Source organism: Agelaius tricolor, unplaced genomic scaffold (assembly GCF_023055355.1).
Source record: "Agelaius tricolor isolate 1412-34295 unplaced genomic scaffold, bAgeTri1.0.p SCAF_70, whole genome shotgun sequence".
Classification (NCBI taxonomy): domain Eukaryota; kingdom Metazoa; phylum Chordata; class Aves; order Passeriformes; family Icteridae; genus Agelaius; species Agelaius tricolor.
The window spans coordinates 625,754-650,021 of record NW_027269330.1 but is presented as its reverse complement, the minus strand read 5'-3'; the positions used below and the strand labels follow the sequence as shown (position 1 = coordinate 650,021).

The 24,268-nt window shown below is 58.9% G+C and overlaps 2 protein-coding genes across 7 annotated transcripts; both read right to left on the bottom strand.

The window, feature by feature from the left end:
* Positions 1-4,883: 4,883 nt before the first annotated feature.
* ARID5A (AT-rich interaction domain 5A) lies at positions 4,884-12,866 on the bottom strand. 3 transcript variants are annotated; one of them, XM_071417760.1, is made up of 7 exons: positions 12,558-12,866; positions 10,869-10,967; positions 9,693-9,891; positions 9,500-9,552; positions 9,182-9,279; positions 8,955-9,090; positions 4,884-8,786 (listed from the first exon to the last, which is right to left on the bottom strand). In XM_071417760.1, the coding sequence occupies exons 2-7, from the start codon at positions 10,929-10,931 to the stop codon at positions 7,545-7,547; spliced, it is 1,791 nt and encodes a 596-aa protein (XP_071273861.1). In that variant the 5' UTR covers positions 10,932-10,967; positions 12,558-12,866; the 3' UTR covers positions 4,884-7,544. The 3 variants fall into 3 exon arrangements, with proteins under 3 accessions (XP_071273861.1, XP_071273859.1, XP_071273862.1); XM_071417758.1 differs by lacking the exon at positions 12,558-12,866 and adding an exon at positions 11,313-11,430; XM_071417761.1 differs by lacking the exon at positions 12,558-12,866 and adding an exon at positions 11,200-11,337.
* A 1,200-nt stretch (positions 12,867-14,066) lies between these two features.
* NCAPH (non-SMC condensin I complex subunit H) lies at positions 14,067-23,953 on the bottom strand. Of its 4 annotated transcripts, none has more exons than XM_071417754.1 (17): positions 23,696-23,953; positions 23,346-23,436; positions 23,009-23,101; positions 22,211-22,349; positions 21,669-21,787; positions 20,735-20,924; positions 20,228-20,319; positions 19,432-19,619; positions 18,923-19,071; positions 18,220-18,326; positions 17,910-18,032; positions 17,485-17,592; positions 16,469-16,627; positions 15,970-16,068; positions 15,667-15,791; positions 14,977-15,052; positions 14,067-14,523 (listed from the first exon to the last, which is right to left on the bottom strand). In XM_071417754.1, exons 1-17 carry the CDS (start codon positions 23,917-23,919, stop codon positions 14,464-14,466), a joined length of 2,142 nt encoding a protein of 713 aa, XP_071273855.1. In that variant the 5' UTR covers positions 23,920-23,953; the 3' UTR covers positions 14,067-14,463. The 4 variants fall into 4 exon arrangements, with proteins under 4 accessions (XP_071273855.1, XP_071273857.1, XP_071273858.1 ...); XM_071417756.1 differs by having other exon boundaries at positions 15,667-15,755; XM_071417757.1 differs by having other exon boundaries at positions 15,667-15,752.
* Positions 23,954-24,268: the final 315 nt, after the last annotated feature.

Here is a 24,268-nt window from a genome sequence, read left to right as displayed (position 1 = left end):
AACCGGGACCGGGCTGCACCAAAAAGCAGTGGGGGGTGGCGGCGGGGCCGTGGGGATAGAACCGCGCATGCGTGCGGCTGATCCCGGAAGCAGCGCTGTGGTTGGATGAGTCGGCGCGGAGCGATATCGCTGGTGCGGGGTTTGTAGCAACCGCGCATGCGTGGGTCGCGTCACTATGGCAACGTGGGGACAGCCCTGATGGCGGCGGGGGGGGCGGGGGGTGCGGGAGGCGGCGGAGCTGCGGGAACGGGAGCCGGGGCTGCGGCTGTGGAACGGAACGCCGGGACGCCCGTGGTTGCAGGAGGCGGTGGAGCCGCGCCATCCAGCAGCTCTGAAGAGCGGGGCCGCGGTGGGGAAGGCGCGGCTCGGCCCCACGGGCGGCGGCGGAGCGGCCTCGTCAGCGGGAGATGATCCCGGGAGGCGGGAGGAGCGGCGTGGAGGCGGCGGGAGTCTGCTGCGGGGGGGGGGGGGGCATGGCGGGCGCCGGGCCAGGCGGCGGCTCGGCCGCGGCGTGCAGCCGCTGGGGGCTGCGGTGGCTGCCGGCCCGGCGGGCAGGGGCGGCGCTGACGGGAGGCGGGGCTGGAGCGGCCGCAGGCACGGCAGAGGCTGCAGACCCCGGTGTAGGCGCTGCGGCGCCGGCACGGGGGGGCTGGAGCGGCCGCAGGCACGGCAGAGGCTGCAGACCCCGGTGTAGGCGCCGCGGCGCCGGCACGGGGGGGCTGGGCGGGCTGGGGTGCCCCGGTCCCAGCGCAAGCGGGGCCGTGCCGGGACCGGGGGATTGCTCCCAAACGCTGGCAGGGACAGGGTCAGCCATGGGCGTGTGCGCTGCCACGGGGCCCGTGGGCAGCTCAGGGTGCGCTGCAGGTGCTTGGAACGCCGGGGGGGGGCGGGCTCCCGCGGCAACGCGCGCAGGGGGCGCTGGGGGCGCAGCGCGGCCGCGCCAGGCGCGCTCGGCACCGCAGACCCGGGAGCCGCAGGGAACGGCAAAGACGCAGCAGCGACGGGACTCGGGCCAGCACCGGCCCCGCTGTGTCAGCGAGGGGGGCGTGGGGGGGGGCAGGAGCGGCCGCACTGGCAGCGGGGGGGAAGCGGTGGAATCGGGGGCGGGGCCGCGGTGACGGCGGTGGGCGGGACTGAGGGGCGGGGCCCGCGGTAGCCGGGACGGCCGGGACCGACGGGATGGCAAAGGCGGGGCTGGTAGGAGGGGCGGGGGGCGGGGCTGCGGGTGCCGGAGCTGTGCGGTCAGCAGGGGGGCGTGTCCCGCTGGAGACTCGCGGCGGGAAGGGGCGGGCCCGCAGGAGGGGCGGAGCTCGGCGGGGCGGCTGCTGCAGGCAGCACCTGAGGGCTGGGACCGGCCCCGCGGCAGCCATGGCCCGGCAGGAGCTGCAATTAAAGGGTTTAAACACCTGCGTCCCAAAAGTCTCTGATAAACACGGCTGAACGGCCAGCATTGGGGAAATTCATTAAATTCCATTCTATGAGGGCTAAAACTCCTGTTGTGGTACTTTACGGCAGTAGCGTTTTACAGCAGTCGCGCTTTACGGCACCTTTTGCGACAGTCGCGCTTTACGGCACCTTTTACGACAGTCGCGCTTTACGGCACCTTTTACGACAATCGCGCTTTACGGCACCTTTTGCGACAGTCGCGCTTTACGGCACCTTTTACGACAGTTTTGCTTTACGGCACCTTTTACGACAGTCGCGCTTTACGGCACCTTTTACGACACTTTTACGACAATCGCGCTTTACGGCACCTTTTGCGACAGTCGCGCTTTACGGCACCTTTTTACGACAGTTTTGCTTTACGGCACCTTTTACGACAGTCGCGCTTTACGGCACCTTTTACGACACTTTTACGACAGTCGCGCTTTACGGCACCTTTCGCGACAATCCCGTTTTACGGCACCTTTTGCGACAGTCGCGCTTTACGGCACCTTTTACGACAGTTTTGCTTTACGGCACCTTTTACGACAGTTTTGCTTTACGGCACCTTTTACGACAGTCGCACTTTACGGCACCTTTTACGACACTTTTACGACAATCGCGCTTTACGGCACCTTTTGCGACAGTCGCGCTTTACGGCACCTTTTACGACAGTTTTGCTTTACGGCGCCTTTTACGACAGTTTTGCTTTACGGCGCCTTTTACGACAGTTCTGCTTTACGGCGCCTTTTACGACAGTCGCGCTTTACGGCAGCTTTACGACAGTTTTGCTTTACGGCACCTTTTACGACAGTCGCGCTTTACGGCACCTTTTACGACAGTCGCGCTTTACGGCACCTTTTACGACACTTTTACGACAGTTCTGCTTTACGGCACCTTTTACGACAGTCGCGCTTTACGGCAGCTTTACGACAGTCGCGCTTTACGGCAGCTTTACGACAGTTCTGCTTTACGGCACGTTTTACGACACTTTTACGACAGTTCTGCTTTACGGCACCTTTTACGACAGTCGCGCTTTACGGCACCTTTTACGACAGTTCTGCTTTACGGCACCTTTTACGACAGTCGCGCTTTACGGCGCCGTTTACGACAGTCGTGCTTTACGGCACATTTTACGACAGTTTTGCTTTACGGCACCTTTTACGACAGTTTTGCTTTACGGCACCTTTTACGACAGTCGCGCTTTACGACACCTTTTACGACAGTCGTGCTTTACGGCACTACCTTTTATGGAACTTTTACAGCACTTTACAGCACTTTACGGTTTTTATTTTGTTTTTCATTTATTTTTAATTTTTTTTTTTAATTTCTTATTTAATTTTTATTTTTAATTTTTCTATTTTTAAAGCTTTTTATTTTTTTTACTTAATTTTTATTTAATTTATTTTTTAAGTTTTTCTATTCTTAAAGCTTTTTATTTTATTTTTTAATTTTATTTTTTATTTAATTTATATTTTTAATTTTTCTATTCATACAGCTTTTTATTTTATTTTTTAATTTTACTTTTTATTTATTTTTTAATTTTTTCTGTTTTTAAAGCTTTTTATTTTATTTTTTATTTTATTTTTAATTTTATTTATTTTTTAATTTTTCTCTTTTTAAAGCTTTTTTTTAAAAATTTTTTTATTTAATTTATTTTTTAAATTTTTCTCTTTTTAAAGCTTTTTATTTTATTTTTAAATTTTATTTAATTTTTCTGTTTTTAAAGCTTTTTATTTTATTTTTTAATTTTATTTTTTATTTAATTTTTTTAAAAATTTTTCTGTTTTTAAAGCTTTTTATTTTATTTTTTAAATTTTATTTTTAATTTATTTTTTAAATTTTTCTCTTTTTAAAGCTTTCTATTTTTTAATTTTATTTTTTTTTAATTTATTTTTTAAATTTTTCTCTTTTTAAAGCTTTTTATTTTATTTTATTTGGTGCTGTCCAGACCAACTCAAGCTGGTGATTGTGGTGGTGTTTGAGGGTCTTGCACTACCGTTTATGGAACTTTTACGTCACTTTACAGCACTTTACAGTTTTTATTTTGTTTTTCATTTATTTTAAATTAATTTTATTATTTTTATTTTATTTTATTTTTATTTTAAATTTTTCTATTTTTAAATCATTTTATTTAATTTGGTGGTGCCCAAACCTGCTGTAGTGCATTTTTATACTTTGTAATACTTTGAAGTCATTTTGTTTTGTATCCCCATATTTTTCCCAAATGGTTTATCCCAAACTGTACCCCCCTCCCTTTACCTGTGTTATCCCTCTCCCGGGATGAGATCATCCCCAAACCCCACCCTGGCTCTCTGTCAATCACTCAGATCCCATCCCCTCCATGCAGAAGTTTCGGTCCAAGTCATCGAGTGATGAGCCAGAGGCCAGGGGTCAGCCCCCCAAGCCTTGCCCCATACGCTGTCCTGTATGTCTGTCCCCCAGCATCCATCCCTTAGGGTCACTTAATGGTTGGTAGGATGTTCTCTACTTTGGGTTTCCACCTCCCTTTAAATGTAACCTTGGCACATCTCCCGGGGCTCTCGGCAGGAGCCCCCTGAGGTGCAGGAGCTCCTCTGGGACTCCTAATAAAGCCTTGGAATAACCCCTGCTAAGAGTCGGCCCTTTATCATCTACCGATGTCTCTGGTGTCTCTGCTGCTGCAAAGGCACCAGCCCAGGTGCCCTCAGCACCCTCGGGGCACAGAGAGTGTCCCCCCCCAGCCCAGGTGCCCTCAGCACCCTCGGGGCACACACAGAGAGTGTCTGCCCCCAGCCCAGGTGCCCTCAGCACCCTCGGGGCACAGAGAGTGTCTGCCCCCAGCCCAGGTGCCCTCAGCACCCTCGGGGCACACACAGAGAGTGTCTGCCCCCAGCCCAGGTGCCCTCAGCACCCTCGGGGCACACACAGAGAGTGTCTGCCCCCAGCCCAGGTGCCCTCAGCACCCTCGGGGCACAGAGAGTGTCTCCCCCCAGCCCAGGTGCCCTCAGCACCCTCGGGGCACACACAGAGAGTGTCTGCCCCCAGCCCAGGTGCCCTCAGCACCCTCAGGGCACACACAGAGAGTGTCTGCCCCCAGCCCAGGTGCCCTCAGCACCCTCAGGGCACACACAGAGAGTGTCTGCCCCCAGCCCAGGTGCCCTCAGTACCCTCGGGGCACACACAGAGAGTGTCTGCCCCCAGCCCAGGTGCCCTCAGTACCCTCGGGGCACACACAGAGAGTGTCTGCCCCCAGCCCAGGTGCCCTCAGTACCCTCGGGGCACACACAGAGAGTGTCTGCCCCCAGCCCAGGTGCCCTCAGTACCCTCGGGTGTCTCCCCGCTCTCGGCCGTGTCGGGGCTGCCGACTCAGGACCGGCCCAGGGTCACTGAGAGGCTCGCACGAACCCGCTCGGCCGCTGATTGTGGTGGTGTTTGAGGGTCCCCAGGACAAGGGAGGAGACAAGAATCTTGACTCCACCTTTCAGAAGGCTGAAATATTATTTTATGATCTCTATTATGTTAAAAGAAAATGAGATATTAGAACTATACTAAAAGAGCAAGGAGACATCAGAAAGCTGGAAAGGAATGAATAATAAAAACCTGGGACTGCTCACAGCCCCGACGCAGCTGGACCATGATTGGTCATCAAGTAGAAACAATGCACAGGAGACCAATCCAAGATGCCCCTGTTGCTAAACCATCTCCAGCCCACACTCCACAGCCAGCAGATCGTTATTGGTTCCATTTCTGTTCTGAGGCTTCTCAGGAGAAAAATCCCAGCAAAAGGATTTTCATCAAACACGTCAGTGCCAGGTGATGGCACAGGCAGCATCAGCTGGCCGAGGTCACTGTGTCATCCCTGCCAGCCCAGGTGTCACAGCAAGGAGCAGAGAGTTCACCCTGTGCTCACCCTGCGCTCACACAGCCCTGGGTCAGTTTTACACAAAATCTAGCTTTATCTGTTCACTCAAATATTTCTATCCTACCTGGGAATGCAAGCAATGTTCTGCTGAGTTTTCTCTATGTCTGGAGCTAAGTTATTTTTGTGAAAGATACCAAGACTGAACTTTAAACTAGGCTTAAGGGCTTTTTACTACCTAACACAGTCTCTTAAGGCACTTAAGATATATTTCTACTTACTTAAAACTAAAACTTACCCTCCTACTTCATGTCTGTGTGGATTCATATATTTCAGTTCTGTAAAGGTTCCAATTCAATCCCTGCATTCCTTTCTCTCTCTGAGGGACTCAGGCCTCTATTTCATGCACTCCGACATCAAAGAAATTACAAAGTGGGCTTTAGACCTAAACCATATGTAATCAATATGTAATCAAAAGCATCACTTTTTTGCAGCACTCATTTCTGGAATTTCTGAAAGCAGTATATTTTTCCAAACCCAGTATCCTCACAGCACATAGCTATATTAGCTCTACAGAGTGGCAATTTCTCTGCACAGTTTGCTCTCAAGAACCTTTTAGAATGTTTTCCCTGGCTGGTGAGCAGTTCAGAACGAGCTTCTTTTGAGGTGTTACATTTACTCATCTCTTTGTGTGAGATAGAAAGGAGACCTTAAATGAAATACCCTTGAGAAGAATTCTGGAAAAGGCAGGAGAAAAAAAATAATCAGGATCTGAACACAAGACAACATAAAGGCCAGAAGTGGCTATATGGGTGCTGAGCTCCTCCTGCCCCCATGGATAAATCTCAGCTTTGCTGATGGATCCTTGGTGGCCTTGGGAAGGCTCTGATGGATCAGGAATGGCTTTGGGAAGGCTCTGATGGATCAGGGACGGCTCTGGGAAGGCTCTGATGGATCAGGAACGGCTTTGGGAAGGCTCTGATGGATCAGGGGTGGCTTTGGGAAGGCTCTGATGGATCAGGAATGGCTTTGGGAAGGCTCTGATGGATCAGGGATGGCTCTGGGAAGGCTCTGATGGATCAGGAATGGCTCTGGGAAGGCTCTGATGGATCAGGGATGGCTTTGGGAAGGTTCTCATGGATCAGGGATGGCTCTGGGAAGGCTCTGATGGATCAGGGATGGCTCTGGGAAGCTCCCAAACCAAGCTCCCAGGGGACACAGAGGGACACGCCAGGGTCCCTGCCCGTGCTCTGAGGGACACCTGGTGCCCATGATGTGCCACTCGCTCCTGCCTGGCTGCTGGCCCTGGGCTGGGGCTCTGGGGCCTGCAGGGCTCTCCTGGATGCTTTGGATGCTTTGGGGAGCTGGGACTGTTGGGAATTCTCAGCACTGCAGGCTGGGGCCGGGGGCTGTGCCCCAGGGGTGGCAGGTGTGGCTTGGCAGGCTGAGGCAGCTCATGGCCGTGTCCCTGGGCTGCACCTGGGGCTCCTCTGTGCTTCTTGGGGTCACCCTGGCCTCGGGGAGCTTGTGCTTGGGGCAGGGAACTCTCAGCTGTGGGGTTCCTGCCCCAGGCCCTCGCAGTGTGGGGTTTTGGGGGCTTGGCTTTGCTGCAGCAGCTCCTCGGCTTCGCTTGGTGCCTCTCCAACGCTGCCCAGCTCCTGCAGGGACCTGGGGCATCCTGGGCTGTGCTGGAGCTGCAGCTGAGCCCTGACCCTCTGTGCCTGCAGGCCCTCACCTTGTCCCTGCCCAGCCAGGATTTTGGGGTGCAAATCCTGCAAAACCCTGTGGGGCTGAGGCAAAAAAGGGACCTGAAGGCAAAAAGGACCTGGAGCTGTTGCTGGGCTGGTTCCCAGCTGGACTCGTGGCTGCTCCATGGAATTGCTGCCATTCCCCCAAAACTGAGGTGGAAAACTCCTCCTTCCCTCCCCACAGAGGATTCTCAGCCCCACGGCTCTGGGGTCAGGGAGAGGATCCCCCCCAGCCCTGCCCTGATCCCAGGAACCAAGGACACCCCAAACTCTGCCAGGAACGTTTGTTCCCTTCCCACCTCTGATGGCGGGACCCAAACCCCAACTCCGGGTGCGGGGGCCCAGGGATGGGAACAGAGACCTCCAGCACCGCTTTTGCTCCCTTTTTTATAGATTTGTGTGTGGATATATAGAAAATAGAGAGAACCGTGGGGCGCCCCCAGCGGAGCCACGAACAGCTCTGAGCTGGGCAATGAAAACGGCCCAGTCCGGATTGTCCCCTCGCTGTCCCCTCGCTGTCCCCTGGCGCAGCGCTAGGGCCGGGCGTGGTGCGGGAAGGCCGGGACGTGCGGGGAGCCGCAGGAGCGCTGCCCGTGCCACGGAGCCGCCGGGTACAGCCGGGCCGAGCTCCCGTAGGACGCGGGCAGGCGGGCGGCGCCGGTGGCCAGCGGGCGGCACAGCTCGGAGGGCACCACCAAAGGGCTGGGGAAGGCCGGGATCACCAGGGGGCTCACGGAGAGCGCCGGGGCCACCGGCACGCCCTGGGTTCTCAGCTGCTCCAGGGGGCTCCCGAAGCCGCCCGGGAAGTGCAGAGCGGCTCCCTTGAAAGCGTCCGGCGGCAGCGGCGCGGGGAAAGCCGGAGCGGCCACCACGGCCTTGGGCTTGGCCAGCACTCGGTGAGCGCCCGGCGAGCGGCTCCGCCCGTCCCTGCCCTCCCTGGCCAAGGGGGACACGGCGCGGCCCTTGCCGGTGAGGCCGAAGGGCTCCTCGTCCTCCTCCTCGTCCTCCTCCTCCTCATCATCATCTTCCTCCTCCTCCTCGTGGCCGGCCCGGGGCGCGGCGGGGCCGAAGGCGGCCCCCGGGGGCACCCAGCAGGCCTGGACGGCGGCGGCCCGGGCCTCCCACGGCCGCCCCGCCGGGCTCCGCAGCTCCGGGGGCTGCTCGGGCTCCTCGGGCCGCGCCGGGAAGGCGGAGGGCGGCTCCAAAAAATCCTTCAGGTTGGAGAAGTAGCCCCAGAGCGGGGGACAGCCGCCGGGCTGCGGGCCCTCGCTGCGGTAGGCGTGGAAGTAGCCGGTGAACACGGCGGGGGCGGCGCCGCCGTCCTGCGGGCAGCCCTGGCTGTCCCTGCCCAGAGCCGGGGATGCGCTGCGGGCCGGGCCCGCCTCGCTCGGAGCTCGGTCCGGAGCTCCCCAGGGCTCCGGGCTCCGCTGCTCGGCCGGCGCAGGGCCGGGGGGCCCGGGCGGCTCGGGGCCGCTGTCGCTCGGTGCCCGGCGGCCCTCGGGGCAGTGGCGCTTGTGGCAGTGCAAGGACTCGGCCTTGCTCACCTGCGCCAGCAGCTTCTTCTTGGCCAGCGGGGACATGATGGGGTGGTTCCCTTTGGAGTAGAAGCTGGAGAAGAGGCGCTTGTAGGTCTCGCTGTGGCTCCTGCAGGGGCTGGGACACCTCCCCGAGGGGCTGGGGGCGGGCACGGCCGGGCTGGAGCGTCCGTCTGTCCCCCGGGCCCGCTCCGCCGCCTCCTCCGCGGCCGCCTCCGGCCGCGCCTTGTCCGGAACCACCTGGAGCGGAGGGGTCGGGCCGTGGGTGCCGCATCCCGGGCTGGGTCTCGGCTCCCGCCCCCGCTCTCATTCCCCGGCCCGTCCCTCCCTGCCCTGCCCGGCCCCGGGCGGGTTCCGCAGCGAGGGCGGCGCCGGGGCCGCTCCCATCCCCTCGGAGGGGCCGCGCACCTGCTCGCGGCCCTTCTCCTTCCTGGCCCTCTTGCTCTTGTCGTCCTTGGAGACCTTGTACTGCCGGCGGGGTTTGCTGGGGGGCAGCGGTTTGTCCTCCTCGCCCTTGAGGTGCCGCACGTAGGGAAGGACGAGCCTGCGGAGCGAGCGGGGAGCGCGGTGAGCGCCGCGCCGGGGGAAACTGAGGCACGCGGCGGGGCAGCGCCCCGGCCCCGGCCCGGTCCCACCTCTCGTAGTGGCGGCGGGTGCAGGTGGCCGCGCTGGTGCTGCCGGGGCTGCCCCCGAGCTCGTCGTAGACGTTCTTCCAGAGCCGGCGGCCCGTGACCTGCGGCGGGAGGGAGGGAGGGAGGGACAGACGGACAGGGGGAGAGGTGAGCCCGGGCATCCTGGGGGACACCTGGATAGCAGGGGATATCCCGGGGGACATTTTGACACCTAGGGGAGAGCCAGATGCCCAAGGGACACCCCAGCACCGAGGGGACGCTCGGATGCCCAGGGGACATCAGGGCACCCTGGGGCCACCCCAGCTCCACGGCCACACTCACCAGCTCGTAGGCTCCCAGCTTTTCCACGGCCTTGTAGATCTTCCAGAGGTTAACTGGGAATAAATCAAGGGGACTGATTTAATATTATAATCAAGGGGACTCATCCCCCCAGTGCTGTGGGTCAGGAGGACACGGGACCCGAGCACGGCCGCCCCCCTGTCCCTGTCCCTGTCCCCGGGTGGCAGGGACATACTCTGCTTGAAGCCGAGGTGCGGGATCCTCTCGATGGGCGTGTGCCGCTCCTTCATGAACTTGTAGAGGCTGACGAGGAAGGCCTCCTCTTCCTCCTTCTCCTTGTCCTTGTCCTCCTCGTCCTTCTCCTCCTTGTCCTTGTCCCCACCTTCTCCCACCGTCTTGTCCCTCTCGGCGCCATCCCCGGCCCCCGGCGCGTCCTGCGGGACACGGGGATGAGTCTGGGGGGAGCTGCGACCCCTTCACCCGCAGCCCCGTTCCCTGCAGCCCCGGGGGAGCTCCGTGTCCGTTCCCCGGGGAGCTCCGTGTCCGTTCCCCGCAGCCCCGGGCAGCTCCGTGTCCGTTCCCCGGGCAGCTCCGTGTCCGTTCCCCGGGCGGCTCCTTGACCGTTCCCTACAGCCCCGGGCAGCTCCGTGTCCGTTCCCCGAAGCTCCGGGGCCGTTCCCCGGCAGCCCCGGGCCCGTGGCCAAGTTGGTCAAAGCGCTGGATGCGGGTGAGAACACGAGGAGCGGCTTCCAGGAAAACAGACGGGCAGAAATTCCGAAATTCAGCCCCCCCCCGCCCCTCCCCGCGCCGCCGCCGCCGCCTTTCTCAGCTAAAAATGTTCCTCGTTTGTTTGTTCTACATTTTCCGGAGTTATAAAACTTGTTGCTATTTTTGGGCAAAGAAGCTGTTCGGCTCCCAAGTCCGTCCTTTTCTATTTTTTTCAGTCTTTTTTTTTTTTTTCTTTCTTTTTTTTTGTTCTTTCTATTCATTTCACGGCTTGTGACAGACACCGGATTTTAACGGCTGAAAGAGTTCAAAGCTTTCTTTTTTTTTTCTTTTCTTTTTTGGGTTTTTGGGTTTTGTTTTTTGTTTTTTTGTGTGTGTGTGTGAAATAAAAAGCTGCTGGGGGGAGGGAAAAGCTCCAGCGCCACAAAATCCAAAGCCCTTTTCCTCACGAGGATAAAAAATATTTACAAAAACCATCCCGTTCCTATGGGACCGCTCACCTCTCCCCCCAGAAATGCCATTTTGGGTCCATTGCCCCCCTCGCCCCCCGCAAAGCTGGGAATTTCCCATTTCTCTGCCTCGTCCTCACTTCCACCGGCGGCCAAAGCGCTGCTCGCGCTCCCCCCTCCCTTCCCCGAATTTTGGGGCGTTCAGCACCCCCCAGAAACCCTCGGGGTGCACTCACGGCGGGCTGGGCGGGGCTGGGGGGGTCCCGGGGGTCTCCTTGCGGCTCTTGGTTCTTCTCCATGGGGGGAAATCGCTGCCTGTGGGTTCGGGATGGGACCTGGGAGGGGAAAAACGGGGGTGGGGGGTGAGACCCCAAATTGCTGCTGCTCCCCTAAAATGACCGGGCAGTCGGGCGGATTTGGGGTTGCCCGTCGGGAACCGGAACCGGCCCGAGGCTGCTCCGTCCGTGCCTCCCCCCTGCGCCCCCGTTCCGGGCTCGCCGCCCCCAAATCCCCCCCGTGTTTTTGAGGAAAAACCCCGGGAAAAGGGCGAAAAGCGGCGATGCCAACCTGGGGAAGGAGCGGGGCGGGCAGAGGGGGTCCCGAGGGGGTTCCCAGGTGCTGCCCACGCCCCCCGGTCCCGCCTGAGCCCCTCCGGTGCCCCCGCTCCCGCTCGCGCTCACCGGCCGCGCCCGCGCCACGTGACCGAGGGGCGGGGCCGCCGCGCCCCCTTGGCTGCCCATTGGCCGGAGCCAACACGCCCCTTCTCCTATTGGGCGGCCGCGCTGTCGATCCCCGCCCCCCGCGAGGGGCACGCCGGGAGCTGCAGTCCTGAGGCGGCAGCGCGCGCGCGGCTGAGGGTGAGCGCACCTGGGCACAGGCGTGCGCGGGGCGGGGTCTGTGCGCGAGCGCGGGGGCCCAGGTGCGCTCACACACACAGAGGTGCCAGGGGCGTGTGCCCGTGTGCAGGTGGGCACGGCCAGGTGCGTGTGCCCGTGTGTGTGGGCGGGTGCAGGTACAGGTGTGCAGCAGGTGCCCCGCACACACACACACACACACACACACACACACACACACACACACCTGTGTGCCTGTGTGTGCAGGTACAGGTGTCTCTCTCACACACACACCCCCCCGTGTATACAGGTGCCGCTGTCCCACACCTGTGTGTGCAGTTACCGGTGTCACACCCCCGCCAGGTGTTTATCAGGTACCGGTGTCCCCCCCGTGTCCCGCCCCCGCCGCCCCGGTTCGGTTCCCGGCACCGCTGACGCGATTTCCTCGTTTCCCGGCGCCGCTCCGAGCGCAGGAAACCGCGGCGGCTTTTGGGGCAAAACGCGGCCGGTTCGGGGCTCAACGAGCCCCGCCGGTGCCAACAACCCCCGCAACCCCCGACCTGCCGGTACCGGGCTGGGGGCGGCACCGGGCTCTAATTACACCCTTAATGAGATAACAACAATCATTATCAACACTAATTCCGGGCACTTCTGCGGCGGCGCTTCCCGAACTCATCCCGAATCTCGCCCCGCTCCTCAGCTCCCGGGGCCGCTCCTCCTCCCCAGATCACCCAAACCCCGCCGGTTTAGGCCCAAAGTGGCGGGGCTGGAGCGTCACGGCCCGGAATAGCGCGGGAGCTCTGCCAGGCCGTGACGGCGGCTGAGTAATGGGCTGAAGTCATCCTCGCTATCCTCCCTTCCCCATCCCGCGCCGCCGCTCCGGCCAAACCCCCCCCCGGCATCCCGGGGAGCTGCGAAGGGGCCGGGGACCCCCGGGGGCGGCCGCGGCTCCGGGACCCCCGCGGGGCTCCCGCTGCGCTCGGCGTTTCGGGGCTCGCGGCCGGTCCCGCTCGGGACGCGGGGATGGGCGGGGGACGCGCGGCTCGGGGCGGGCCCCGGGACCCCTCAGCCCCCCGGGACCCCCGGACTCACCGGCGGAGGCTCGGGCAGCGCTCCGGGGCGGCCGGAGCGGAGCGCGGGTGTCGCGGAGCGGGACCGAGCCCGGGATGAGTCAGCCCCGCTCGGGGAAGTGGCGTGTGCGAGCCGCAGCCATTGACTCTTTCCTTACCGGAACGGACGCGCTTTTGGGGCTTCTCCCCCCGCGCCCCGAATGACTGGGCCGGACTTTCCCGGCCCCAAAGCGCCGCTCCCCGCCGAGGAGCCGCCCCGAGGGCGGGGACAGGGCGGGATCGCCGTCCCCATCCCTTCCCGGGGGTCCCCAGCATCCCGGGGACGCTGCCCCCGTCCCCTGTCCCGGGATCGCCAATCCCCGTCCCGCGGCACCGGGGCCGCTCCCACGCCGGGCACGGTCGGGGCTCAGCCCCCCGTGAATCCCCCCTGCCCCGCTTCGACTCGTGAGAGTCCCGAAAAATGAGAGAAAAAGAAAAAAAAAATCCCGCGGTGACTCATTTTGGGCCAAAAAGCCGCGAAAGCGGCAGCGGGGGGAAGTCGGGAGGGGCACCGGGCTCCGGTCGCCCCTCCCGGGGTGGGAAGGGGGCGAAGGAGCCGCGGGTGGCACCGAACCCCCCCTTCCCCGCCATAAATGCGGGATTTGGCCAGAATGGGTGACACAAACCAGCAAAAAGCCCCGCTCGGGGTTTTATTCCCGGTTTTTGTCCGGGTTGGGACGCCCGGAGCTGCGGGAAGGGGGGCCCTGCCTCAGTTTCCCCTCGCTCCTGGTCCAGCGTTCTCAGCTCTATCGGCGCTGGGATGGAAGGCATTTCAGGGATAAATAACGGGATTTTAGGAACAGCTCGGGCTTCAGGAATAAATAAAGGGATTTTAGGAACAGATCGGGTCTCAGGAATAAACGGGATTTTTAGGAACAGCTCGGGCTTCAGGAATAAATAAAGGGATTCTAGGAACAGATCGGGTTTCAGGGTCCCGGGCCCAGCTGAGCACCCCTGGAGCACCAATCCCTGGAATATCAGTCCCTGGAATAACAACCCCCGGGAGAGCAGTTCCTGGAGCAGCAGCTCCTAGAATATCAGCGCCTGGAGTATCAATTCCTGGAAAACCATCATGCCCTGGAGCACCAATCCCCGGAGCAGCAGCAGCCTCTGGAATTCCCATTTCCCCGGGAGGAGCGAGGGAAGGGCCGCACATCCCTCCTGGAATCCTCGGAGCGGGGAAATCCCGGGAAGGAGCTCCGGGGGTTCCCGAGGGAGCTCCACATCCCAGGAAAAGCAGGAGCAGAATTCCAGAGGGCTCAGCAGGGAGAGACCCCTGCCCTGGAGATCAGGATATCCCAGGAAAAGCAGGAGCAGAATTCCAGGGCTCCCAGCAGGGAGAGATCCCAGCACCGATCCCATCCCACAATTTGGTTCCTGGATCCCGTTCCCAGCTGCTGCTCCAGGCTCTGGTCCCTGCATTCCCTTTTTCCAGGGATTTGTCCCCATTCGCTGCCCCACCCCACTCCAGGTTGTTCCTTCCAGGCCCCTCTCCAAAGTGTGCAAAATTTATTAACCTTGAAAACAGTTAAAAAAAAGGGAATAATCCCAGGGAATGGAGGGAACGGGGGCCAGGAGTAACAGTCAGTCCAAAAACTGGGAATTACAGACTGGGAAGGAAACAGGGAGGGAATTCTGGGACAGACAGACAGACAGAATTTTGGGACAGACAGGAAATTTTGGGATACAGAGAGGAAATTTTGGGACACAGAGAGGAAATTTTGGGACACAGAGCAGCCTGGGTTCACAGTGAAGTGCAGGAATTTCCAATGCCAGGGAAAAGCTGCTGGATCCTGGTTGGGATCTGTCCAGCCAGGACATCCCTGAATCCCAGCCTTCCCAGGGATTTGGGATTTTGGGATTTCTCAGCATTCCCTGCTGGATCAGGGTCAGTCCCCTCCTCTCACCAGGATATCTGCCAGGTCCTCGGTGCTCTCCAGCTTCAGATTCTGGGAATGGGAAGGAAAAGCTTTGGAATGAAATCCCCTGGGATGAGGCTTGGGAACAATCCCGGCCCCTCCTGCCCTGCCCAGGGGCTTTTCCAGGGAATGGGGTCTGAGCAGGAATTTCCTCATGGGAAGGAGCCCCCACGGGGGGTTGGAGTCTCCATCCCTGCAGGAATTCCAAGGAATTCCTGGCTGTGGAAGGAATCCCGGTGGGGACTGGGCACGTTGTAACCTTGGAGAGCTTTTGCAGCCTCAGGAATTCTGGGATTTTGGGATTCTGTTCTTATCCAGAGTCCGGAATGCCCGGGATGGCTCTGAGGGGACAAACCCTGCGCGAGCTGGGAATGCTCCTATTCCCTGGGAATGAGCTGTATTCCATGGAAAGCCTGGGATGGGTGGAACAAGTTGGAATCCCTGGAATCCCCGGGACTGGTGGGAATGGCTCCCTGCTCTCACCTTCTCGTTGGCCAGGTGCAGGAGGGACACGAAGGCCAAGGGCACCGACAGGTCAGAGGCCATGGCAGGAGGGAGCCTGCGGAAAAGCGGGATCGGGACCAGAGCCCGGGAATGCCAGAGCAGCCAGGAATGCCCGGGAGCAGGGAATGGGCTCTTCCCTGGGAACACCCTCGGGGGTCGGCCCTCTCCTGGTCCCACTCCCAGCCCCATTCCCTCTCGGGATTTTCCCTGTCCCATTCCCATCCCAACACCTGGAGAGATTTTCCTATTCCCATTCGGGATTTCCTCATTCCCATGTGGGATTTTCCCATTCCCATTATTCCCATTCCCACGTGGGATTTTCCTGTTCCCATTATTCCCATTCCCATTCGGGATTTCCTCATTCCCATGTGGGATTTTCCCTGTCCCATTCCCATTATTCCCATTCCCACTGCCATTATTCCCATTTGGGATTTTCCCGTTCCCACTATTCCCATTCCCATTTGGAATTTTCCCATTCCTATTCTCATTATTCCCATCCTGGATTTTCCTATTCTCATTCCCATTATTCCCATTCCTATTTGGGATTTTCCCTGTCCCATTCCCATTTGGGATTTTCCCATTCCCATTTGGGATTTTCCCTGTCCCATTCCCAGTATTCCCATTATTCCCATTTGGGATTTTCCTATTCCCATTGTTCCCATTCCCGACCTGTGCCACAGATCCTTGATGAGGTCACTCAGGCTTTTCTCTCCGGCCACCTTCACATCCGTCCCTTCCCCGGCCTCCTCCTCCTCCTCCTGCTTGGGAAAACCCGGGAATGCAGAGCCCCCAAACTGCAAGGAAAACCCCAGGGAACCTCAGCCCACCCTGGCCAAGGGGAAACTTGGGGCTGATCCCATGGAATTGGGGTTTATCCCCTGGGACTGGGGCTTTTCCCACGGGATTTGGGCTGATCCCAGGGACTGGGAAGGAGCCCCTGCAGAATTCCCAGCAGGAATTTCCCTTCCTGACCTCTCCCTGCTCCGTCAGCAGCTCCCACATGTTCCTCTTCAGCCTCCTCATGTCCATCCTCTTGGCTGTCCTGGCGTACTGGATGGGGATCTTATGGACCTGAGGGGGAAATCTGGGATTATCTGGGATCATCACCAGGATCATCATTGGGATCACAGCCACGATGCTCATGACTCCTGATTTTCCATGGGAATAACAGCGAGCGTGGCCTTGCTGCCAATCCCGACGTTTAGTCTGGGAATTGTTCCTCTGGGAATGCCCATCCCGATGTTTAGTCTGGGAATTGTTCCTCTGGGAATGCCCATCCTGGCAATCCCTGGAACCACGGGAGTGTCCTGGGATTTTTAACCCTGGAGGCGCTGAGAGGTTTTTGCTCCAGCCCAGACCAGGGAGGAATTCCCAGTCCCAGGGAGGAATTCCCAGTTCTAGTGAGGAATTCCCAGTCCCAGGGAGGAATCTCCAGCCCAGTGTTCCCAGTGTTCCCAGTGCTCCCAGTGACCTTGGGGGGCTCAGCAATCAGCTCCAGCTCCCCGCAGCCGGGGCCGTTCCTGCCGTTGATCCCGGAGTGCTCCGGAGCCTCGGGATGAGCTGGGAGCGGGAGCAGCCCCGCCTGGCCCGGGAATTCCGCGGGATCGGGATCGTCGTCGCTGTCAGGAACCTGCCAGGGGACACGGGGGGGACACCAGAGTCACCTGGGAGGAGCCAGAGGCAGCAGGAACTGCTCCAGAGGGTGGGAATTCCTGCCCGGCTTCCCCAGGGGATTGGGGTTATCCCCACATGGAATTGGGGTTTATCCCCTTGGGATTGGGTTTATTCTCGTGGAATTGGGGTTTACCCCATGGGATTGGGTTTATTCCCATGGGATTGGTGTTTATCACATGGAATCTGGTTTATCCCCATGGAATTGGGTTTATTCCCATGGAATTGGGGTTTACCCCATGGGATTGGGTTTATTCCCATGGAATTGGGGTTTATCCCCTTGGGATTTGGTTTATTCCCATGGAATTGGGGTTTACCCCATGGAATTGGGGTTTATCCCATGGAATTGGGGTTTATCCCATGGAATTGGGTTTATTCCCATGGGATTTGGGTTTATTCCCAAGGAATTGGGGTTTACCCCATGGGATTTGGTTTATTCCCATGGGATTGGGGTTTATCCCCATGGAATTGGGGTTTATCCCATGGAATCTGGTTTATCCCCTTGGGACTGGGTTTATTGTCATGGAATTGGGGTTTATCCCCTTGGGATTTGGTTTATTCCCAAGGAATTGGGGTTTATCCCATGGAATTGGGGTTTATTCCCAAGGAATTGGGGTTTACCCCATGGGATTTGGGTTCATCCCCATGGAACGGGGCCAAGGCTGAAGCCAAGGCAGCTGCAGGGAGCGGAAATCCCAAAGTTTTCCCAGCCCTGGGAATGTCCAGGCCAGGCTGGGCGCCAGGAGGGCCCTGCAGCTCCGATTCCTCCCCTCAGGAATTGTGGATCTCATCCCAGCAGGAATTGCTGGGCTGTACCTGCAGGGCAGGGCAGAAGTTGGAGGTGTCGTTGGCGTTGTTGTAGTCGTAATCCTCAACCCCAGCCTCGCTGTCCAAGGCTCCCGCTGGATCCGAGCTCGGGCTGAGCTGGGGGAAAACATTCCAAAACATTCCTGGGAAAAGGCTGGGCCTCGGCCCTTCATCGCCCTTTCTGCCCTTCCAGGAGGGTTTGTGGTGGGAGCAGCCCCGGGGAACATCCGGAACATTCCCAGGGCTTGGTGAGCACAGGTTTGGTGCCGGGAATGATTCCCAGGATGATTCCCTGGAATGATTCCCTGAGATGATTCCCTGGAATGATTCCCTGAGATGATTCCCTGGAACGGCACCTTGGGGTGATTCTGTGGGACAGTTCCCTGGCATGGCTCCCCAGGACGATTCCCTGGAATTCTTCTGGGAATTCTCACCTTGACGTGGGGCTTGAGGAAGAGCTGCCCCAGGTTCTCGGGGTCGTAGTTGAAGTCTGCGGGGAGCGTGGTGCTCCGGCTGTTCTGGCTCTCCAGGATGGATTTGGCCAAGGTTGTGGATGCCTGGGAACGGGACAGGACAGCTCCATGGAAAAATGGGAAGCTCCACCAGTTTTCCATGGAAAAACAACAGTGAAGTGTTTTGTCTGGGAAGGGGCAGGGCGGGAGGTGCCCCCCAGGACACAACAGCTGGAGCTGCCCCAAATCCCGGGAATTCCAGGCTGCTGTGGGAAAAGGGCTCTGTGGGCACCTTGGTCTTCTGGAAATAGGCCTGGAAGTCGATGTCCTCCTCGAAATCCAGCTCGAAAACCTTCCTGGGAATCCTCTGCCGGGAATCCTTCTCCAGGCCTGGGGCTGCTGAGGGACAGCAGGGAAAAGAAGGGGGAGAGGAAAAATGGGAAAAAGCTCGGAATTCCAGAACTGAGCCCCTGCTAGCCCAGAATTCCAGGATTGAGCCCTTCCCAGTTGGAATTCCAGAAATGAGCCCTTCCTAGCCCAGAATTCCAGGATTGAGCCCTTCCCAGCCAGGAATTCCAGGGTTCAGCCCTTCCCAGTCAGGAATTCCAGAACTGAGCCCTTGCTAGCCCAGAATTCCAGGACTGAGCCCTTCCCAGTCAGGAATTCCAGAACTGAGCCCTTGCTAGCCCACAATTCCAGAACTGAGCCCTTCCTAGCCCAGAATTCCAGGACTGAGCCTTTCCCAGTCAGGAATTCCAGGACTGAGCCCTTCCCAGCCCAGAATTCCAGGACTGAGCCCTTCCCAGCCAGGAATTCCAGGGTTCCAGCCCCTCCCAGCCCAGAATTCCAGGATTGAGCCTTTCCCAGTCAGGAATTCCAGGGTTCAGCCCTTCCCAGTCAGGAATTCCAGGCTTCCAGCCCTTCCCAGCCCACAATTCCAGGGTTCCAGCCCCTCCCAGCCCACAGTTCCAGGTCTCCCTTCCCCGGGCGCTCACGGGGCTGGCGGGGCCGGAAGCGCCAGTGCTCGGGGCCGGCCCACATGGAGAGCACGCGGGGGCTGAAGTAGGAATATTCCCCGGGATTCAGGGACACGTGCAGGCTCATCGTGCCGATGTCCCCCTCTCCCAGGGCAGCTCCGGTGCTCCTGGAAACAATAAAAAAAAAAAAAAAAAAGGGAAAAGGAATGGCAGCTGCTCAGAATTCCATCAGCATCCCTGGGGTTTGCTGTCCCCGCTCAAAACTGCTGATGTTTGCTGTCCCTGCTCAGAATTCCCTCGGCATTCCCAAGGGATTTGTTACTCCAGTTCAGAATTCCCTCGGCATTCCCAAGGGATTTGTTATTCCAGTTCAGAATTCCCCTGGCATTTATTACTCCAGGTCAGAATTCCCTCAGCATTCCCAAGGGATTTGTTATCCCTGCTCAGAATTCCCTGGGAATTCCTCGCTGGCACTGGGAATTCCCCTGGAATCCAGCCCAGCCACCATCCCTGGACCCCAGCCCCACCTCTTGCTGTGGCCCAGGGAGTCTCCGTTGGCCTGGAATTCCGGGTGATTCCCGTTCCCGGCCGGGGATTCGGGCTGGAATTCGGGCTGGGAGGGGGCCCAGCCCTCGCCCTCCTCGCTGTCGGGATCCAGGTTGGGATCGAAGGCGTGCTCGCTCTTCCGGAACTTCTCCAGGAGCGCCGACACCGACTGCAACACACGAGCGCCCAGCCCGGACTGCGGATCCCGCCCGGACCAGCAATTCCCAACCCGGACTGGGAATCCCCACCTGGATTGGAAATTCCTTATCTGAATCAGGGATCCCGCCCGGATCAGGAATTCCCAACCTGGATTGGGGATCCTGACTGGATTGGGAATTCCCAACCTGGACTGGAAATCCCCACCTGGATTGGAAATTCCTTATCTGAATCAGGGATCCCACCCCGATCAGGAATTCCCAACCTGGATGGGGGATCCTGCCTGGATCAGGAATTCTCCATCTGGATCAGGAATGTGGCTCAGGAACCGCTAATCTCATCTCAGGAATTCCCACCTGGATCAGGAATTCCCACCCAGATCAGGAATTCCCATCTGGCTCTGGAATCCCTAATCTGGCTCTGGAATTTCCAAACTGGCTCAGGAATCTGTGTTAGGAATTCCCACTTGGATCAGGGATTCCCACCTGGCTCTGGAATCTGGCTCAGGGATTCCCAACCTGGCTCAGGGATTCCCAACCTTGCTCTGGAATTCCCAACCTTGCTCTGGAATTCCTAATCTGGCTCTGGAATTCCTAATCTGGCTCAGGGACTCCCACCCACCTCGTTGTGGGACTCCTCATCCCACTTGGTGAACTGGAATCCGGCCAGGGAGGAGCAGATCCGGCGTTTTTCCAGGCACGGGGCCAGCAGGGCTGTGGAGAGGGGGGACACAGGTGAGTTCCTGGGATCCCAGCAGGAATTCCCACCTGGATCAGGAATTCCCAGCTTGGATCAGGACCTCCAAAACTCCTGCACTCCTGCAGGATCCCAAATTAAGATGGGGGAGTGGAGAGGGGAATCCGGGAATGGAGGGAGGGGGGGATTAGGGAATGGGGATGGGAATGGGAATTCAGGAATGAAATTCAGGAATTCCCACCTGGCTCTGGAATCCCTAATCTGGCTCAGGAATTCCCAATCTTACTCCGGAATTCCCAGCCTGGCTCAGCACCTCGAGCCTCCCAAACCCCCACTTTTCCAGCAGCTGGAGCAGGATCCAAGCCGGGAATGAATGCACGGGAAAAGGGCAGGATCCAAGCAGGGAAAAGGCTGGGAAAGGCTGGGATTCACCTTTCAGAGCCGGCACGGTGACGGGATGGGAGCTGGGCAGGGCCAGGCTCTCCGAGGAGGGCAGGGGGACGATTTCAGAGGGGAAGAGGAGGCGGCTCTGGAAGCCCTGGGAGCGCAGCCCCGTCAGGAAAATGCCGGCGGTGTTGCACTCGTCAAAGGAGGCGACTGCGCGCTGGAACATGGGATCCACCTGGAAAACCGGGAATGGAGAGGGGATCAGGGAATGGGGATCCGGGAATGGAGAGGGGATCAGGGAATGGGGATCCGGGAATGGAGAGGGGATCAGGGAATGGGGATCCGGGAATGGAGAGGGGGATCAGGGAATGGGGACCCGGGAATGGAGAGGGGGATCAGGGAATGGGGATCCAGGAATGGAGAGGGGGATCAGGGAATGGGGATCCGGGAATGGAGAGGGGGATCAGGGAATGGGGATCCGGGAATGGAGGGGGATCAGGAAATGGGGATGGGAATCAGGGAATGGGGATCCAGGAATGGAGAGGGGGATAAGGGAATGGAGGTGGGAATCAGGGAATGGAGGTGGGAATTAGGGAATGGGGATGGGAATCCGGGAATGGAGAGGGGATTTAGGGAATGGGGATGGGAATCAGGGAATGGAGAGGGGATTTAGGGAATGGGGATGGGAATGGGAATCCAGGAATGGAGGGGGAATCAGGGAATGGGGATCCAGGAATGGAGAGGGGATCAGGGAATGGGGATGGGAATCAGGGAATAGAGAGAGGAATTAGGATGGGGGAATGGAGATGGATATTGGGGAATGGGAATCAGGAATGGAGGTGGGAATCAGGGAATGGGACTCAGGAATGGAGATGGGAATCAGGAATGGAAAACCAGGACAGAATGGCAGGGAGGATGAGGAGCAGGACAGGGAGGATGAGGAGCAGCCCAGGGAGGATGAGGAGCAGCCCAGGCCCACCTCAGGCCGCTGGCTGCCCTCGGGCACGTTGATGTTGCTCAGGTTCTGCTCGATGGTTTTGAAGCTTTGCTTCTTCTTTGGCTGAGCCTTCTTGGCAGCCTCGGGGGCTGGGCTGGAGTCTGGCATGGGAAAAGGGACAAATTCCACCTCAGAAGGGCTGGGGTACCCCAAAGGAGGGAGAAATCCTGGAATTGGCACAGCAAACTGCAGCGGGCATTGAAATCCCTCAGGATGTGTGGGCATCAGCAGCGCTCTGCTGGCTTCCTATGGATTCTGTTGGGCAAAAAACTGCCCCTGTTTGATCCCAAAGTGCAACCTGAAATCACTGAGTGACAGATCCAGCTCCTCCTCCCACCCCTCCCTGCTCCAGCATTCCAGGAGAACCCATCCGGGATCTCCCAGCCCTTGGAAAACCCAACTCATCCAACTGATCCCAAACCCCTTCAGAACTCCCAAAGAGCGCCGAGGCTCCCCCCGAGCCTGGCTGGGAAACGAGGGGGAATCCCCGGGGGTTTTCTGGGAGGAAAAGGGGGAATTCCCACCTTCCTGGGGGCTGTCTGAGTCCCGGGCAGGGGGCGGCTCCTTGCCCAGGTGGCCCAGGACCCTGAAGGCGTCGGCGTGCACGGAATCCACGCGCATGGCGTAGATCTTGGCGCTGGCGTCCAGAGTCCCGGCTGCCACCTGCAGGGACAGGGAATTCCCAGCTGGGCAGGGAAACCCCACCTGGGCCATCCCCCAGGGCTCTGCACCCCCAGGGAAACCGGGATAAATAAATACAATAACAGGGAAAGGGTTTAGTGAAAGCTATGGACACCCCAAAGGGTGTTCTCCCCACAGTTTGGTTTTTGTTTTGGTTTTTTTTTTGGCATTGCAGCTAAAAATCCTTTAGGAATTGTTTAGAAATGCCAGTTTTGTGCAGCAGTTTTGGTTTGTTAATTGGAGGATTTTTTGGTTAATGTATTATATAATATAATAATGAGTTATAGTGTAATTTGGAAATAGTTGGCTTGTGGAAGGGGCTAACAGCAGGCCTGCTAGCTAAAGGAGTGAGGAGAAGCTGAGAAGCAAGGAGAAGCTGATAAGGAGCTCTCTCCAAGGCTGTAACCAAGGAGACCGAGAGAAGAAAGATAAGAGAAGATAAGAGATGACCGCCTCAACAGCAACATGGGCTCCTGACTGTGATAGCGTGAATTATAACATCTGTATTGTCTCGCCCCTCACGTGAGACTGAAAATGGAGTACAAGTTTTTGAAACACCTCTCAGCTGCCCCATCTCTGGGTCAGAAAAGGACGTGGTCCAACAGAAATGAAGCAGCAGCAGCAGCAGGGACCCCTCTGACCTGGAAGTTGGTGAGCTCCGAGTTCTTCTGCTTCAGGATGTCGGTCATGTAATCGATCAGGTGCAGCCCAAAGGCGTTCTTGGTGGTGATTTTCTGCAAGAAAGCAGCACCCAGAAGAAAAAGCTGGGACCCTTCCCCTGGCCAGGGACACCCACGGGCAGGAAAAAGCCCCACAGGAACTTTTTCCTGGGATTGCCCAGAGATATTCCAGAAGCGTGTGCACAGAACCCATGGCCCAGCTGGGACCAGACACCCCTTTATGGCCCTTTAACCTGCCAGAGCCGCGGGTGAGGGGTTTTAAACCGCGCAGGGCCCAAACGCGGCTGCCCTGACTCACATTCTCGGTGGAGAGCTTGATGCAGGTGCTGTAGTGCTCCGAGATCTGCGCGTTGGTCCATTGGGGCAGCGGCGGCTGCCAGCTCTCGGTCCTGCGGGACACAGCGGGGTCGCTACCGGGGCTCTCCCCTCAGCCCAAGCCCAGCGGGATCGGTGCCCGTGCCCTCCCCTCAGCCGGGACACAGCGGGATCGGTGCCCGTGCCCTTCCCTCAGCCCGGGACACAGCGGGATCGGTGTCCGGGCTCTCCCTCCAGCCCCGCGGGGGTCGGTGCCCGCATTCCCCCCTCAGTCCCGCGGGGGTCGGTGCCCGCATTCCCCCCCTCGGCCCGGGCATCGCGCACCGGCCCTACCTGAGCGATGGGGAACCGAGGCCCTGCAGCGACGAGTCCACAGCCCTGGAGCGGCGGCGCTGGCGCCTCTCGCGCTCATCGTCGTTTTCGGGGCACTCGGCGAACACGGGGGTGCCGGTGCTGCCGGGGGCCCGCAGGGTCGGCGAGAGGAAGGCGGCGGCAGCGCTGGGGCTGCAGGCAGCCATGGCCGTGGCTCCGCGCCGCGCAGCGGGCGAGCCCGCCATCCCCGGGGCCACGCCCCCTCCGCGCCTTCCTGCCAATCAGCGCGCGGCGCGCCCGCCCCCGAGGCGGGTTTGAACGGCGGCGCGCGCCCAGTAACGGTCGTGGGGGTGAAGGGGGCGGGGCTTCGCTCTGAGGGAGCCGTGAGGGGGCCCGGGAAGGGAAGGGGCGGCCTCGCCATTTCCCCCTTTTCCCCCCAAATTCCGGGGCCGGAGCGGGGTCAGCGGCCTCCGGTGCTGCTCTGGAACCCCCCCCGGAAGGAGGAGGAGCCGCCAGAGCCGCGCCGCTAACCCCGGAATCGCTGAGGTAATCTTGGAATCTTTGGGATCACCGAGTCCAAGCTGGGCCCGATCC

Excerpts from the sequence above, each read along its gene's own strand:
- NCAPH (XM_071417754.1), bottom strand. The coding sequence starts at position 23,919 with ATGGCGGGCTCGCCCGCTGCGCGGCGCGGAGCCACGGCCATGGCTGCC. Across the intron at positions 20,925-21,668 it reads AGGGCAGCCAGCGGCCTGAG|GTGGATCCCATGTTCCAGCG; the intron begins GTGGGCCTGGGC and ends CCGGTTTTCCAG. Across the intron at positions 16,628-17,484 it reads ACTTCTGCCCTGCCCTGCAG|GTTCCTGACAGCGACGACGA; the intron begins GTACAGCCCAGC and ends GTCCCCTGGCAG.
- ARID5A (XM_071417758.1), bottom strand. The coding sequence starts at position 11,372 with ATGGGCAGCCAAGGGGGCGCGGCGGCCCCGCCCCTCGGTCACGTGGCG. Across the intron at positions 9,553-9,692 it reads GCACCTCGGCTTCAAGCAGA|TTAACCTCTGGAAGATCTAC; the intron begins GTATGTCCCTGC and ends ATTTATTCCCAG. Across the intron at positions 9,091-9,181 it reads ACCCGCCGCCACTACGAGAG|GCTCGTCCTTCCCTACGTGC; the intron begins GTGGGACCGGGC and ends CTCGCTCCGCAG.